This window comes from Numida meleagris, chromosome 16 (assembly GCF_002078875.1).
Source record: "Numida meleagris isolate 19003 breed g44 Domestic line chromosome 16, NumMel1.0, whole genome shotgun sequence".
NCBI lineage: Eukaryota > Metazoa > Chordata > Aves > Galliformes > Numididae > Numida > Numida meleagris.
In genome coordinates, this window is record NC_034424.1 from 8,900,993 (window position 1) to 8,914,298 (window position 13,306).

Genomic DNA, 13,306 nt, shown 5'->3' on the forward strand with positions numbered 1-13,306 from the left:
AGGGCTTGACCCTAATCCGCATGCATGCATTTTAAAAAAGTCTGCCTTTGCCATATATACCAGCATAATACTAGCAGACATAGAAAGCAAGTGACAATGAGAAAAAAGCCTCTTTCATCCTCTTCAGTTTATAAGAACTGTGAATGCACAAACAGCCCTTATTTCAGAGTTCTTGTGGCTTTTTAATTGTTCCCACCTACTGTATTCTAGACAGAGTTAAAAGTGACACTAAAATCTCTCTCTTTAATCACTAGTTAGAAGCCATCTCCCATTTAAACAGTAAATGCTGCTTTTTTTCCTCCCAAAAGCCTTAATTTGTATTTCATAAACCTGAGCATCTTTGCCTTTTGAATGAAAGTATGATTTAATTTTCAGTTTGGCATTGGGCTATCAGGAAAAAAGGACTTGCAAAAGGACAAAGGCTGCAAGCGAGATGGCCGTACGGCTGCGAAGCTGGATGATTTTTTGGAAACCAGCATTGGTAACGTAATGTCAGCAATAGGCATTGAGCAAGCGAGTCGTTCACCACAGCCAGAGGTTCACTAAAGCTAATGTGTTTTTCTTTCGGCACAGGAAGTGACCATTCAAAAATCTCATGAATTTAAATTCACCCTTTCCACTTGATTATTCATTTCATTAATCTACTGCAATGCTTGAACCACCCATCTTTCATAAAATCTATATCGGGATTTTTGGCTGTTTTAAAGGAATTGAGAAAGGTACGTTTCTCCATAGTCCCAGTTCTTCTCAGCTGTATTGGCACAAAAAGTGAGTGACAAATAAATTGCTACTGCAAATATTTAACTGGAAGAGAAGCTGGTTTTGAAAAAAAGCCCCCGAGAATTTACATTTAGCACACCGGAAACAGTTCTGAAAGAAACAAATCAAATTCTAAAATGATACAGACAACACTGCTGTGAGCAATGATTGTATCGTATGTACTCCAGCCCAGTACCTAACCAGTCAGTGCAGTCTCTATTAATAAATACTTATCTAAAAGTCTGGTTTGCTTCACATTTTGTAATTATCACCCATTTTACAATTTTATTTTTATTTATTTATTTGTTTTAAGTCACACTATGTTTCCTCAGGAAAAATCAAATTCTACTTTCTGTTTTTTTTGTCACGATTCAATAAAAAAATACATACAGAGAAAGAAAATAATTGCAAAGAAAATAATGTTATTTTTGAGTCAAGCAACACTTAACAGGGGAACACTGGCAAAATGATAGTAAATATTGTATGTTTTTCCATGATAATCACAGCACATTCAACATTTTCTAAATAATTAGCTCTTAAAAACACACTCACTCTTCTGCAAACATATTGAAATAAACATTTTTATAGTTTCTAATGCACACAGCTCCGTTGTCAATGCTGAAACAGAGTACATAAATAAGCTATTAATTGATTTTTTTCATCTTAGTTCATCACCTTTAATTTTCAAAGAATGCTAAAATGCTTTAATAGTTGGATGTTCCATATTGACACTAATGATGTGTCTGGATAAGAGAAATCATTTTAAATTATACATCCTCAGTCCTGAGGGCTACAGTACTTTGCATGCTAAAATGAACTGCAAAATATCTTATAAAATTGCTATAATAATTATACTTTTTTTCCCCCAAATTGACATAGGATTTATTTTCCTTAAAATCGTCACATGAACAAAAGGAATCAGTAAGCCACAGGCAATCAGGTTTTTAAAATCCCATTTATACAGATATAACAGAAATTAATGTATAACAGCATAACCCAGTCGCAAAAGAAATAAGCAAACAACTGGCATATTTATTCTGAGCTTTCTCTGAATTATTTTTGCTCTTTCCTGAGTCACACAATTTAAGAAACCTAACACCAACACATACCTGACCAAAATGCACTGTGATTGGTCTTCTGTCCTCTCTTAACTTAGGGTCCTTCTTTTCAACCAGTGGAGAAGGTGCTGGTCTTGGTAGAGGCTGCTCCGGTGCTGCAGAACACCCATTCTCAGCTATGTCCTGTATGGCAGAAAAGGTGAAAAGCATGGCCAAAAGCATTCTTGATTGTAAGAGGCACAAAGGGGAACACTAGAAGATAATGCTGACTGCCCACTCTTAAATTTGCAAGAAGAAAACAAAGTATAGAAAAGAAAACGTCGGCAAAATAAAACATTTCATTGCGTTATGTCAACCACAGGTATTGTAAACAACCACACTGTCCTCCAAATACCAATGCTTCATGCAAATACATCCAATAAAATGTCTGACTTAAACATGAAAAAGCCAGGAAATATATACTGAGAACAAAACATAGCTCAGAATTTTCATTCTATGAAAATTTCTATGAACAAAGTCAACAGAAACCTAGGAACAGGGCTATTCTGTTTGTTGGTTGGTTGTTGTGGGGTTTTTCTTGCAAATGAAAACAGTAATTCCACATACCTACTTCACAGAATGATCTGTAATAGAACAATTACTTGTAGAAGTCGCAAGGAGAGATCAAACTCACAGCTTAGTTAACTTTGTATCTCATCTTTGAGTCTGTGCATGCAGGAGATGCACGCACACTTTGAGCGTGCCTGCAGGAGATTATATATAAAACAAACTGCTGCCTAGCAGGATGGATGCTTTTTTGTTTTGTTTTGCTTTTGACGTTACTCCTCATCTTCAGAAGTAAAGTGACCCACCAGTCTAGGTTACAAGACTTGGCAAGTGTATGGATGGTATGTCTAACACAGGTTTTGAAAAAGACAAAGGCATGCAGACACAAGGAATCAGAAAAGGAGAAAAGAGCTTGAAAATCAGTTGAGAAACAGCCTGTAACGCAGTGGGCCCCAAACCTTAAATCTCTTTGCAACAATGTCAAGGAAATAATGCTTGGTAAATATAGAGAGAAACCTGCACGCACTGTAGCTCTGCAAGACTGACCTAAGGGTGGCTGCTGACACAGACATTGCTTTGATTCACTGACCTTTGACATGCCCCCTCAAGCTTCCGTCTTGCTAAGGTACAATAATGAGACATGTAAGCTGATGGCCAATTAGAAATGGTTCCTTTGGACACAGACTGACCTAATGTGTTTAGGTCAAATGAAACAAAAAGCTGGATGGACTTTCTAAGGGGCTTTGTCTGCTCCACAGAGAAGCTGAGAGACCTTTTTAGATCCAGCCGGTAGAGCAGTGGTTCACCACTATGGGCATAAGGATCATGGGGAAATTAACAACTTCTTAAGGTCAAACGAGAGAGAAAAACTTTTTCCTCCCCTCTCCCCCACCGGCAGCACAATGCCACCTTGTCTTCATAAAATACAGCCACGTACACAGAATTAGTAACAAAGAGCCAGAAGACAACTCAATGATGAGAAATGTAAGTTTTTGTCAAATTCATACTTCTGCCCTAAAACAGCAACAAACTACCTAGGGGTCTGGTCAGTTTTGGAATCACATAACCTGTGGCAGCAACACAACCATTCTGAAATGTAAGAAAATTAAAGTTTTAATACAGCCTAGCCACATTAAGGGCGCACCAAGCTCTGGGCCTTTTGCGCGCGCACCGCTCACACGTCCAGCACATCCGAAGCGGCCTGGAACGCATGGAGCAGCGAGCGGCCGCGCTCTGCCGAGCTTCCCTGCAGCTGTGGCTCCAACCAAGGCAACAGACAGCTGGGAATCAATGGAGAGCAAAGCACCTCCCAGAATAAGCATTCCAGAAAAATGTAAAGTAGGTGCAAAAGATTGGACACGTGCGCAGTGGGAAAGGAAAGAGAAGGTATAGACAGACCAAGCCATCAAGCAAAGTCCCCCAACGTGTTACGATCACTGCAAATCCTTGCTGCTTCTACTTGCTGTACTTCTCTGACGATATAACTGCATACAAAAAATAACATTTTCCTAAAGCGTATTTCCATTGGTTTGTGTGCAGGCTTCGAAAGAAACTGCATCAGATTTCTGTCAAAGTTCTTTAAAAAAAAAATTAATAAAATATGAGAGTTAACTGGTTTGATACATGTTCATTTTTTCAAAACTCTGAAGGGGCATACAAACCAATGACATAGCTTCAGTCATCAAAGCAAAATTTGCTTCTCAAAAGTTTGCTTTCTGCCTCAAACGACAGCACATTTGAGTCAGAAACCTGATTTTACACATCCCAAGTACGGGTTCCACATGCTTTCAACAATTAAATGTCAAAATGGATGACAATTTTATAAATTGGAAAGTAGACAACAGTCCTCCAAAGACATCTGAGACAGGCCTTCAGTCCAGTACCAGACTGAATACAGCTACTCAGAGTTCAGTCAGTGTAGAGTACAAGAGGACAAGACAGAGACACAAACCACAAACAGGAAATCAGGAGACACCAATTCCGAACTTCAGTAAAATATCAATGCTTGCAAAATGTCCGCTGATAAAAGCTGTGCCTCAGCTTTCACAAATGACTGAAGAGCTACAAGCGGACCGCAGTGCAGGAAGGCCTTGAAAATGCAGTCATCTTTCCTAATGCTGCTAAAAGAAAAGCAGAATAACATCTGCATGCCACTCGAAGGAGAGGATTTTCAGCCAGAATGCTGACTCATGTTCCCATATCTCTTTTGAGATCAGTGTTGGGACTTCATCCGTGCTGTGTAAACAGATCTGTGTGGTTGGGGCCTGCAAGCAGTTCTTTGTAGAGCCATGTACCATTGTGTGTGGATGATGTCCTAAGTCTGACTGCTCAGTTCTGATACGTCCCCAATGCGGGATTTTGTATGAGCCTGCAAGACATTCCAGAAGTAGCTTAAGTCATATATTATTCAAGATAACAAAAAGCCCAAGTCCTCTCTCCCAGAAGAGATGGCAAAAAAAAACAACAATGACAATAAAGTCATTCATTACTTTAAAAAACTCCAGAAATACAAAAACCTAACAATGCCTCAGTGTCTTTAATAAAAAGAAAGTATAATTTAAGAATATTGTTAAAACAAAAAAGACCTTTCGCGTCAGGAAAAAAAATGTATTTGATGAATTACTGGATAACGACAACAATGACTATCACACTCTGCAGTTAACTCCATATATAAATGGTGCTCCCCCTAACAACTGTCTGTCCAGGGACGGTCTTTGCTACCTATTTATTTTAAAGGTGGAACTTCAGAGCAGAAGCAAGATATAACTAGGCATATGTAGTTTAACCTAAATAAGGTTTTCAACTGCTTAAAAACGCATTAATTTTTTCTAGCGAATCTTATATAATGGAATACAAATACTAATGTCTATTAGAAGCACAAGAAACACATGCCAGAACATCTACAAGATTCCTTGGGTTATTTTATAAACCTCTAAATGAGATGTTTCCAGCTGCACTGATAATAAAGCACCGACAACAGCCCATTGATAACAGACATTAACTAGAGCCACACGGGGCTCTAGTAAGTAAAATAATGTTGAATACATTAATGCCAAGTGCCCTACCATTTATATAAATTGTCTTATCCATAAGCTTTCAGTGAGTTACATTCTCCTTTCTGAAAGTTGAGGATGGTACCATTCGCATTCCTCCTTCTTCCTAATTCTATGTAGTTAAGCTTCAAACGAGCCAATAACAGAGTGACTTGACCACCACGCTCCATTTGTAAAACAGAAAAAGCAGCCTTTACAAAAGGGAAAAAAAAAAAAGAAAGAAAGAAAGAAAAGGAAAAGAAGAAAAAAGTTCTGTAGCAGATATAAAATAAAGCTACCATGCTGTATCTATTAACAATTATTTGCTATCACTCATAAGAATCCTCTGAAAACTATTTCTGTTGCTTTGAAATACTGTACCACAAATGAACAAGGGATGGAAATAGAACCCCATTCAATCTCTACTATCATATTAAAGAAGGACCTTACACACACCACAGTGACCTCTCAACAGGTCAATCCTGCATTTCCCATTTGCAATTCAAACCCAAGACTGGAGCAGACCAAGGGCAAAATGGGCTCTTGATTATATTTAAGAGGTCATCATTGCTATGCAGAGTTGTAGGAAGCAGACCTCTAGCTTTATTGCATTTTTAAATTCTGTCTTGTACAGAAGCCGCTCGTATTTGGCAGTGAAAACTGGAAAAAGGATGTTTATATTTGACTTTTCCTTACCAGTGGCCTTCATATTTTCTGTATTAATAATGGGAAATAATATTTTAAAATGCAGTGGACAGTAAGTTCAGTTTAAAAATAACCTCGGGTTATCTGGAGAATATGAAAGACTGTCACCCCAAAGTTGGCAAAAATTTAGCATTTAACAACAACAGAATTTCAAACACAAAACATCTGCGCATACTGCAAGTAAATACATGAAAAATACAACGTGCACCCTCACCCATTTCCATCTAATAGATTCAGAAACAGAGCAGCATAGACATTGAGATTACAAAATACATGAAAGTGGCCAAACCAATTTTTGCTTTATCACCTTAAACAGAGCGGTATCTTTTTAGAATTATCTTCTCATATTACACTTAAAACGGAGAAGAGGATGGGAAAGAAAAGAACAGATTCACTGAGAAAGAAGAGGTAAAACAGTGCGTGTCAACTACCTATAGAAGTCTTTTAAGCTCTTGTGAAAATGTACATTGAACAATCACGTTAAACTGCTTCATAGAAATGCCACATAGTAAGGAAAGTGAACCAAAATTGGGCCATTTATTTGTAAATGTTGTATGTGTTTTTTTTAAAAGGGAATTCTTGCTGCTTGAAGGACTAGGAAGACAAAAATAATAAAGCAATGAAGGAACATTTCTCAGCCTTTTATACAAATGTCACAGAACAGCATACAATTATATTAGCATTTAAGATACGGGAAAACAATCTGGTTCTTTTACACACCACCGACTGCTTTAGAAATGCACATGAGAAGGGTAAGCACTTCATTATTCATGAAGGTTATGTCCAGAAGTGAAACACATGGAATTATATATATTTCCATGCACGAGAAAACTGTTTCATGTTTCTATTTAATATTTTCATATTACACCATAAGTGGTCACATACAAAGTAGTAAATGTGATGAAATGAAATAGAATTAAAGGCATCTGAAGCAGTTTTATCTTTCCCCAAACCTCTCACAATCTGCTAGAGTATTTAGAGACTGTGCACTACACACAAAGTTTATTTCATGGGTTTATAACCTTGCTACAGAAGAATCCCTTTGTATTAATATTCTGTGGACATGTTAAGGCAAATTTCTATTTGTGCTACATGAAAACATGTGCAATAAGTCTTGTCTTAAGATGACAGTTTAGAAATTTAGTGAAAAAAATACTGCTAGCACAGACTAAACACACACACACAACCCTACTGTGCAACAAATTCTAACTTAGAACTTCAGTTATATTAACGAATTAGCTATTTTGTTTTTCCAAAACACTCTAGTAGCTCTGCTTCAAAGAATAAATAGAGTATTCGAAATACACCAGGGCAGAATCAACCATTCATCCATAAGGCATGTATCAAAACGACCATGCTTCTAGCTTGAAAGGAGCAATGAGAATTGGATAACACTTTCCTCAAACACAATTCAGTGTTCTGGGAATTGCACTGTTTACAAACAAAAACAGATTCAGAGAACAACAAACAGTTTGAGTATTTCTTGCTGCAAAAATTCAGATTTAAATTGAACATAAACTCTTAATTCAATTCCTTCTTCCTAAACTTTACACTATATGGTCATGAAGTGTATAAATCCTTTGCCCAATGAGAGACACTGTGTTATTTTTCCTGAGAGATTACTGGAGAAATGACAACAATTTGCCATTTGGGAAAAGTGCGCTGCCATTTCCGTAGGAAAGATCTCTCAGTTCATGTAAAGTTCCCTTCCACAACGCCCCAGCAAAATGGACAGGAGATGGACCTCTCCAGACAGAAAACCCAATTTTCTGGCTTTTATGAGTTTAAGTCAGAGTCTTAATGTGTTTGAAGATGGCTGGGTTTTTTGTTTTGTTTTCGTTTTTTTTTGGTCTGTGAATATTTATAACAGTGTGAAAAATCCAGGACAGCTGGTAATGCATTTTGAAGTGTGCTAACAACACTGTATCAAACAGCTTACTATTGATCACATAATGCTCTTTTTGTGACTAAGTGTTTCATACATGGTGCTTATACATTTTGAATAAGAACTTCAAGTACCTTTTGCTTCAAGCGGTTTTTCACTTCTTTTATTCCCATTTTTGCATGATCTTTTGCCTGCATGAAAAATTAATTTAAGTTAAAATCTCCTTCTACTTCTAGCAGTAACTATGCCTGATATCAGTGCATCAAGATTCACCTTCTCCAGTTACTAAAAATGGCAAGGAAAAAATTGAAACAGGGTACTGAAAACATATTGAAACAAATAGAAAGCTAAAACAATAATAAAGAAATATTAAGCATACATTCAATTTCACAGAAATTTTGCTTTCTCTGTTTTGATGCCAGAGACATCTTTCATCTCTTCACATTCTACACCCTCTGTCCTTCCCCCTACCTATTTATCTTTGCTACTGGTTAATGATCAATACCTGCAAACTTCTTCCTGGATGTCTGTTCCATTTAGTAGAACCAATTTCATCCTACTCATTTCTCTCAGGTTGGAGAAAAGCAGGAAAAAGAAAATAGTTATCTCAATGCTTTTTGTAGCATTATTTTCTAAAACTGAGCTTATAGAAATCCGCGCTTGTTTCTGTGCTGTTTTACCTTGCACAGTGAAACTGGCAGCCACACATGACAATACAGTAACACACTAGCTGTTTGTTAACAGAACCAAAAACATTTTCATTTAAAGAATAACTCAGTAAGTTGGACTCTAAATAAGTACGTATAAGAAATCTCTAGGGAAAATTAATTGACATTTAGAAAAGATGGAACAATTTGGAAAATGAGAGGATTCCCTTACTTCGACGAAACTGCAAGCGGAGAAACCTGAGGTAACAATGATTTCCAGCTGAGTAATGATGAGATGGTAGAGCTGCTTAGCAGAGCATATAGGCACTATTTCCCAGAAATAGTTGTATTCAATAAATAGAATGTATCATCTATACTTACAAAAGAAATCACAGGTTCTCATTCTCCTCTGCATTTCAATCACGTTTAAATTTCAAAATGACTTTTCTATTTAAAGTTGAAATTGAAATGAATACATATTTTAAATAATTTTGTGAGTCCAAGAAAATGAATTCAAGCCTTGAGTTTCATTTGAAAGGTTAAAACGGGATTATAATTAGACTCTTATCTCAGTAGTAAGCCAACACTTGGTACTTACAAACTTATAGACAGTCTTCATGGCAGGGTTAGCCTTGGTCTTTACTGTGTTTAAAATGGCTCCACTTCCTTTCTACAATTACAGTAACAATGGAATAAATTTTATCAAAGCTCCTTAAAGCAAACAGCAGTCCATTCTTAACAGCATTCTCAACTTTAACAAAGCATCACCTACGCTTATTAGCAGAGCTCAGTATTACAATCTTAAATTAAAAGAAAAAGAACAAAATAAAAAACAGATTCAATCCTTCTTTCTGTTTTACCAGAGGAGCACTGACTCTGTTAAATAGAGCAGTTTTCAAATCAAAAAACGTCAGTTTATCCTAGCAACAACAGGTCAATTCATAAAACAGCATTACACGGCTGTTCCACTCACCCTCCAGGTGTCCCGTACATTGCATTAAAATCCTAAACATGCTTAAGAAAAAAGTATCCTACCAAATATTCAATATCTGAGGCAGAAAACTCAGTTTCAGGAAAGCCTGAACATTCAATTGGAAAAAATAATATATTTTTTAATTCTCCTTTTCTAAGATCTAAATGGATAAAGGGATACATTGAAGGAGAAAGAAATGTCACTACTAAACAATCCTAGAGAAGCTGATTTGCATGTGGTAAATATAGCAAGTCATAAGGATGCATTATGTCAGACAGAATAATCTGCTGGTTTTTTACACATCCTCCATGCACCATTGACTACTGCTGTATAGTACCTCATTTGGTAAACAAAGAAAAGGGCAAAACTGAAAGAATAAAACCATACAAAACTTTGTATTTTCCTATTTTTGTGCAAAATCATACTTCCAGACATCAGATGCATAAGCAAACAATTTTAAGAATTGCTGCTTATGTTCCTAAAAACAACTGATCTTCAACAAAAAAAATCAAACATCAAATGTAACTACTCAGATTTTCATATTAACTGTCAGCCGTTCACCATTCCTATCATTTTAGAATCGTCATCCTATGTATTTGTATGTAGTAATGTAGGAAGGTTTTCCCATCTAACTACACGATGAGATTTTTTACATTACTATCATAAGGTACAGTCCATTCAAAATTATCAAGATAATACTGGGCCCAGCTTTTTTTATAAGGAACATAATTCCATTCATAACCAGAAAAAAAAGGCAAATGGAATGGTACAAAAAACAAGACTGTCACAAAAAAAAAAAATGACCTTTCCTACCAACTCATACTCCTAAATCAGAAATATTTTACCTTCTGATACAACATATCATATTTTAGGCACTAAAAGAGATGTCTAAAATCATGTGTCAATTACTACCTATGACACTATTAGTCTCTAAATAATAAAAAATTCTCTACCTGTGATATTCTCTAAAATTATTTACATTTTAATTTATATAGGAAGAGCAGTAAACAAAAGCGATACAAAATCCATCCAAACAGCGCTGTCCCCATTCAGCACTTCACACCATTTAGCTTTACACAGAGCATTTTGCTGTGGCAATGGTCTCTCTTCTTTCCTTTTCTATTCATAAGGAAAGAAAAAACACATTACTTTCTCAAATGACAATAACTTATTTCTACCTGTCTCCCAGACAAGTAAGAAAGGAAAGTGGTGATCAAAAACATGAGAATTCTTATGTTGATTTTAGTGCATATTTCCTTTTTTAGTTCAGCTGAAGAGTGTTTTAGTTTCTCACAGCTAAGTTCAAATTCATCACAGCTAAACCCTGCAGGAAACAAGTTAGTCTTGCTCTTGAGAACAGAGTTTAACAGCCATGCAGAACTGTCCAATGGTCCAGTGAGAGTTAGAACGTCTGTTGGAAGAGTTTTGTGTTCTTACCCTTACTGTAGAGAGCCACTGGTGGTACAGTTTGTCACTACCTAGACAGAACCACAAAAATAAACTGTAACTCTTCCACATGGAAAACAAGCCAGAAATGTAACGTGTTAGTACTCAGCGGTTCTAGCAGCACGAATACTAGAGGAGAGGACAATCACCCTTTTATTTTAATGTAAACAACAAAACCAAAAAGTGATCAGGTATTTACATTTTTTCTTTTACACGCTAAGAGGAATCTCCATTTCATCAGGACTTTCTTTCAGGCATTTGAGAATGCTGAGATTTTTTTTAAGATTGCCAAAAGAAACCTTAGGTGATTCTAGGTAAAACCAGTGTTTTTTCAGTATCTTGCACTGCAAGAACTGTTTCAGTTGTACTTCAGCCAAGTGGTAAAGCTGAGGTTTTGTAAGGCCAGATTTTATTCAGACTATCATAAGTTACTCAAAGTTCCTTAAGCAGAAGGGAAAATTTAAAATTTAAGATACTTTAATCCACAAAGCGATCATTGTTAGTTAGGTGAGTGCAAACAATGGACCGCTATGTCATGACAGCGCACAAACAAGTCAAGGACAATCTCTGAAATTACTTTAAAGGACCATCTTGCTTACCTGCATATTCTCCCATATTTATCTCTTCTTCAAAAGCATCATTGAAGCCTTCTCCGGAGTTAAGAAGATCCAGGCGTCCATCAATGAACTACAAGATCAGCATGAAAAGAAAGTGTTTTCCTGAAAGATTTTATTCTACATTTGTAGCAGTAAGCACAATGTTCTCATCAGGAAGGGACTCAGGAAGGGAATGAAAATACAAAAAAAAAAAAAAAAAAAAGGCAAAATGTTTACCAAAACAAAATGGTATACTACTTCATTAAAAAAATAACGTCTGTACATCTATGTTCTCAGCCTTCTTGAGGCAGTAACATCATATTCAACAATATGCTGTCTGTACAATAAAGAAAGCAATAAAAAACAGCTGCACTGCATTAGAGCAATTGGAGCAATGAAGCCAGTACCTGCTTAAAGAGCTGGAGCTGAATGGCATTCTGAAGGAACTGCCTCATGACAGCAGAACGATGGGACACAAATGTTTCTTCACAAAAAGTGATGGGTTCGCCCTGTAGAGTTCAGAGGATTAAACAATGAAGAAGCTTGGACTGAATCCATTTAAATACACTGTCTCCATTTTATCTACCTCCTTTCCAAAATAAATTGATAAATAAAACTTACATTAAGTTCAGTAAACTGCAGCTTATTTAATCTGGTTACTGAGAAACAGGTTGGAAACTGTGGCAAATTATGCGTCATCAAAATAAAATACATTTGCGTTCTGCACATACTAGTAAAACTGGCGAAGAACCTTTCATCATCTAAAATGGGTGATTTTACTTAATGTTCTCAAAATACGACACACGGTCATCTACATTTTGTGTACTGTGCTCATCATCTTCTCAGTTAACCTGCACAAACAAGTCAGTAATGTCTACTCAGTTCTTTCCACAGTTCAGAAAGATCAGACTTTCATATACTGAACTGAGTGAAATTTCCCTTTTTCACAACCTTGTTGGCAAAAGACAGAGATTGTTTTGCAGCTCTACTTTTATCTTATTTTAATGAGTTATGTTAATGCTGAAGTCTGCTGTGCATCTGCCATAAGGGTGCAAATTACCTCCACGCTTAAATCGACAAATACTCAGTGTAGCAAGCAAATATATTTACTGATTTAAAACCAAGAAAGTAGCAAAGCATGATAAAATTATACCGATGTATAATTAATACAGAGGCTTTTTCATAACCATATTAAAATGTGCTTGGTTTTTTTTTTTTTAATCTGTTGAGAGTTTAGAATCCACATTAGATAGCAAAAAACCTGAAAGCACGCCTTTAAATATGCGTTATCACTGCATTTCTGAAAGCCTTCTGCATTAGAAATCTGGTTTACCATTGGCTGTGTAAAGTCAGGACAGCAAGGTGACTGCAGGGCCTGCTCACAACCCCACCACAGCCCTGCTGGAGAGTGCGGGGTTTTCCCACTCACGTGGCCACTGAAGTGACCCTGCCACCGTCACCAAATGGTGAGAGCAGTTCTGTCAGTTTTTAATACAGTTCACGAGGAAAGTGAAGGATCTATTTGGCTTAAAATAATCAGAATGTAGTAAGAAAATTGTTCCTGATCCCAAGGAACTGGAGCACCTGAATCTCCACGAGCCTACATCACATACCTCAACCCGAGCCCCGCAGCCAACAAATGGCAGAGGTCACAGGATG

At 36.6% G+C, this 13,306-nt stretch overlaps 1 protein-coding gene across 7 annotated transcripts in view; it reads right to left on the reverse strand.

Moving 5' to 3' along the window:
• Positions 1-13,306, reverse strand: part of DENND1A (DENN domain containing 1A) — a 179,572-nt gene that overhangs the window by 29,738 nt on the left and 136,528 nt on the right. For 6 of the 7 annotated variants that reach the window (XM_021413768.1, XM_021413767.1, XM_021413769.1 and 3 more), the window contains 6 exons: positions 12,055-12,156; positions 11,651-11,738; positions 11,043-11,083; positions 9,231-9,302; positions 8,120-8,176; positions 1,869-2,000 (listed from right to left, as the gene is read on the reverse strand). In XM_021413768.1, the coding sequence (XP_021269443.1) occupies positions 1,869-2,000; positions 8,120-8,176; positions 9,231-9,302; positions 11,043-11,083; positions 11,651-11,738; positions 12,055-12,156 (492 nt within the window). Of the gene's footprint in view, positions 1-1,868; positions 2,001-3,019; positions 4,732-8,119; positions 8,177-9,230; positions 9,303-11,042; positions 11,084-11,650; positions 11,739-12,054; positions 12,157-13,306 lie in introns of those variants that run through there. The other variant, XM_021413774.1, reaches the window with a different exon arrangement.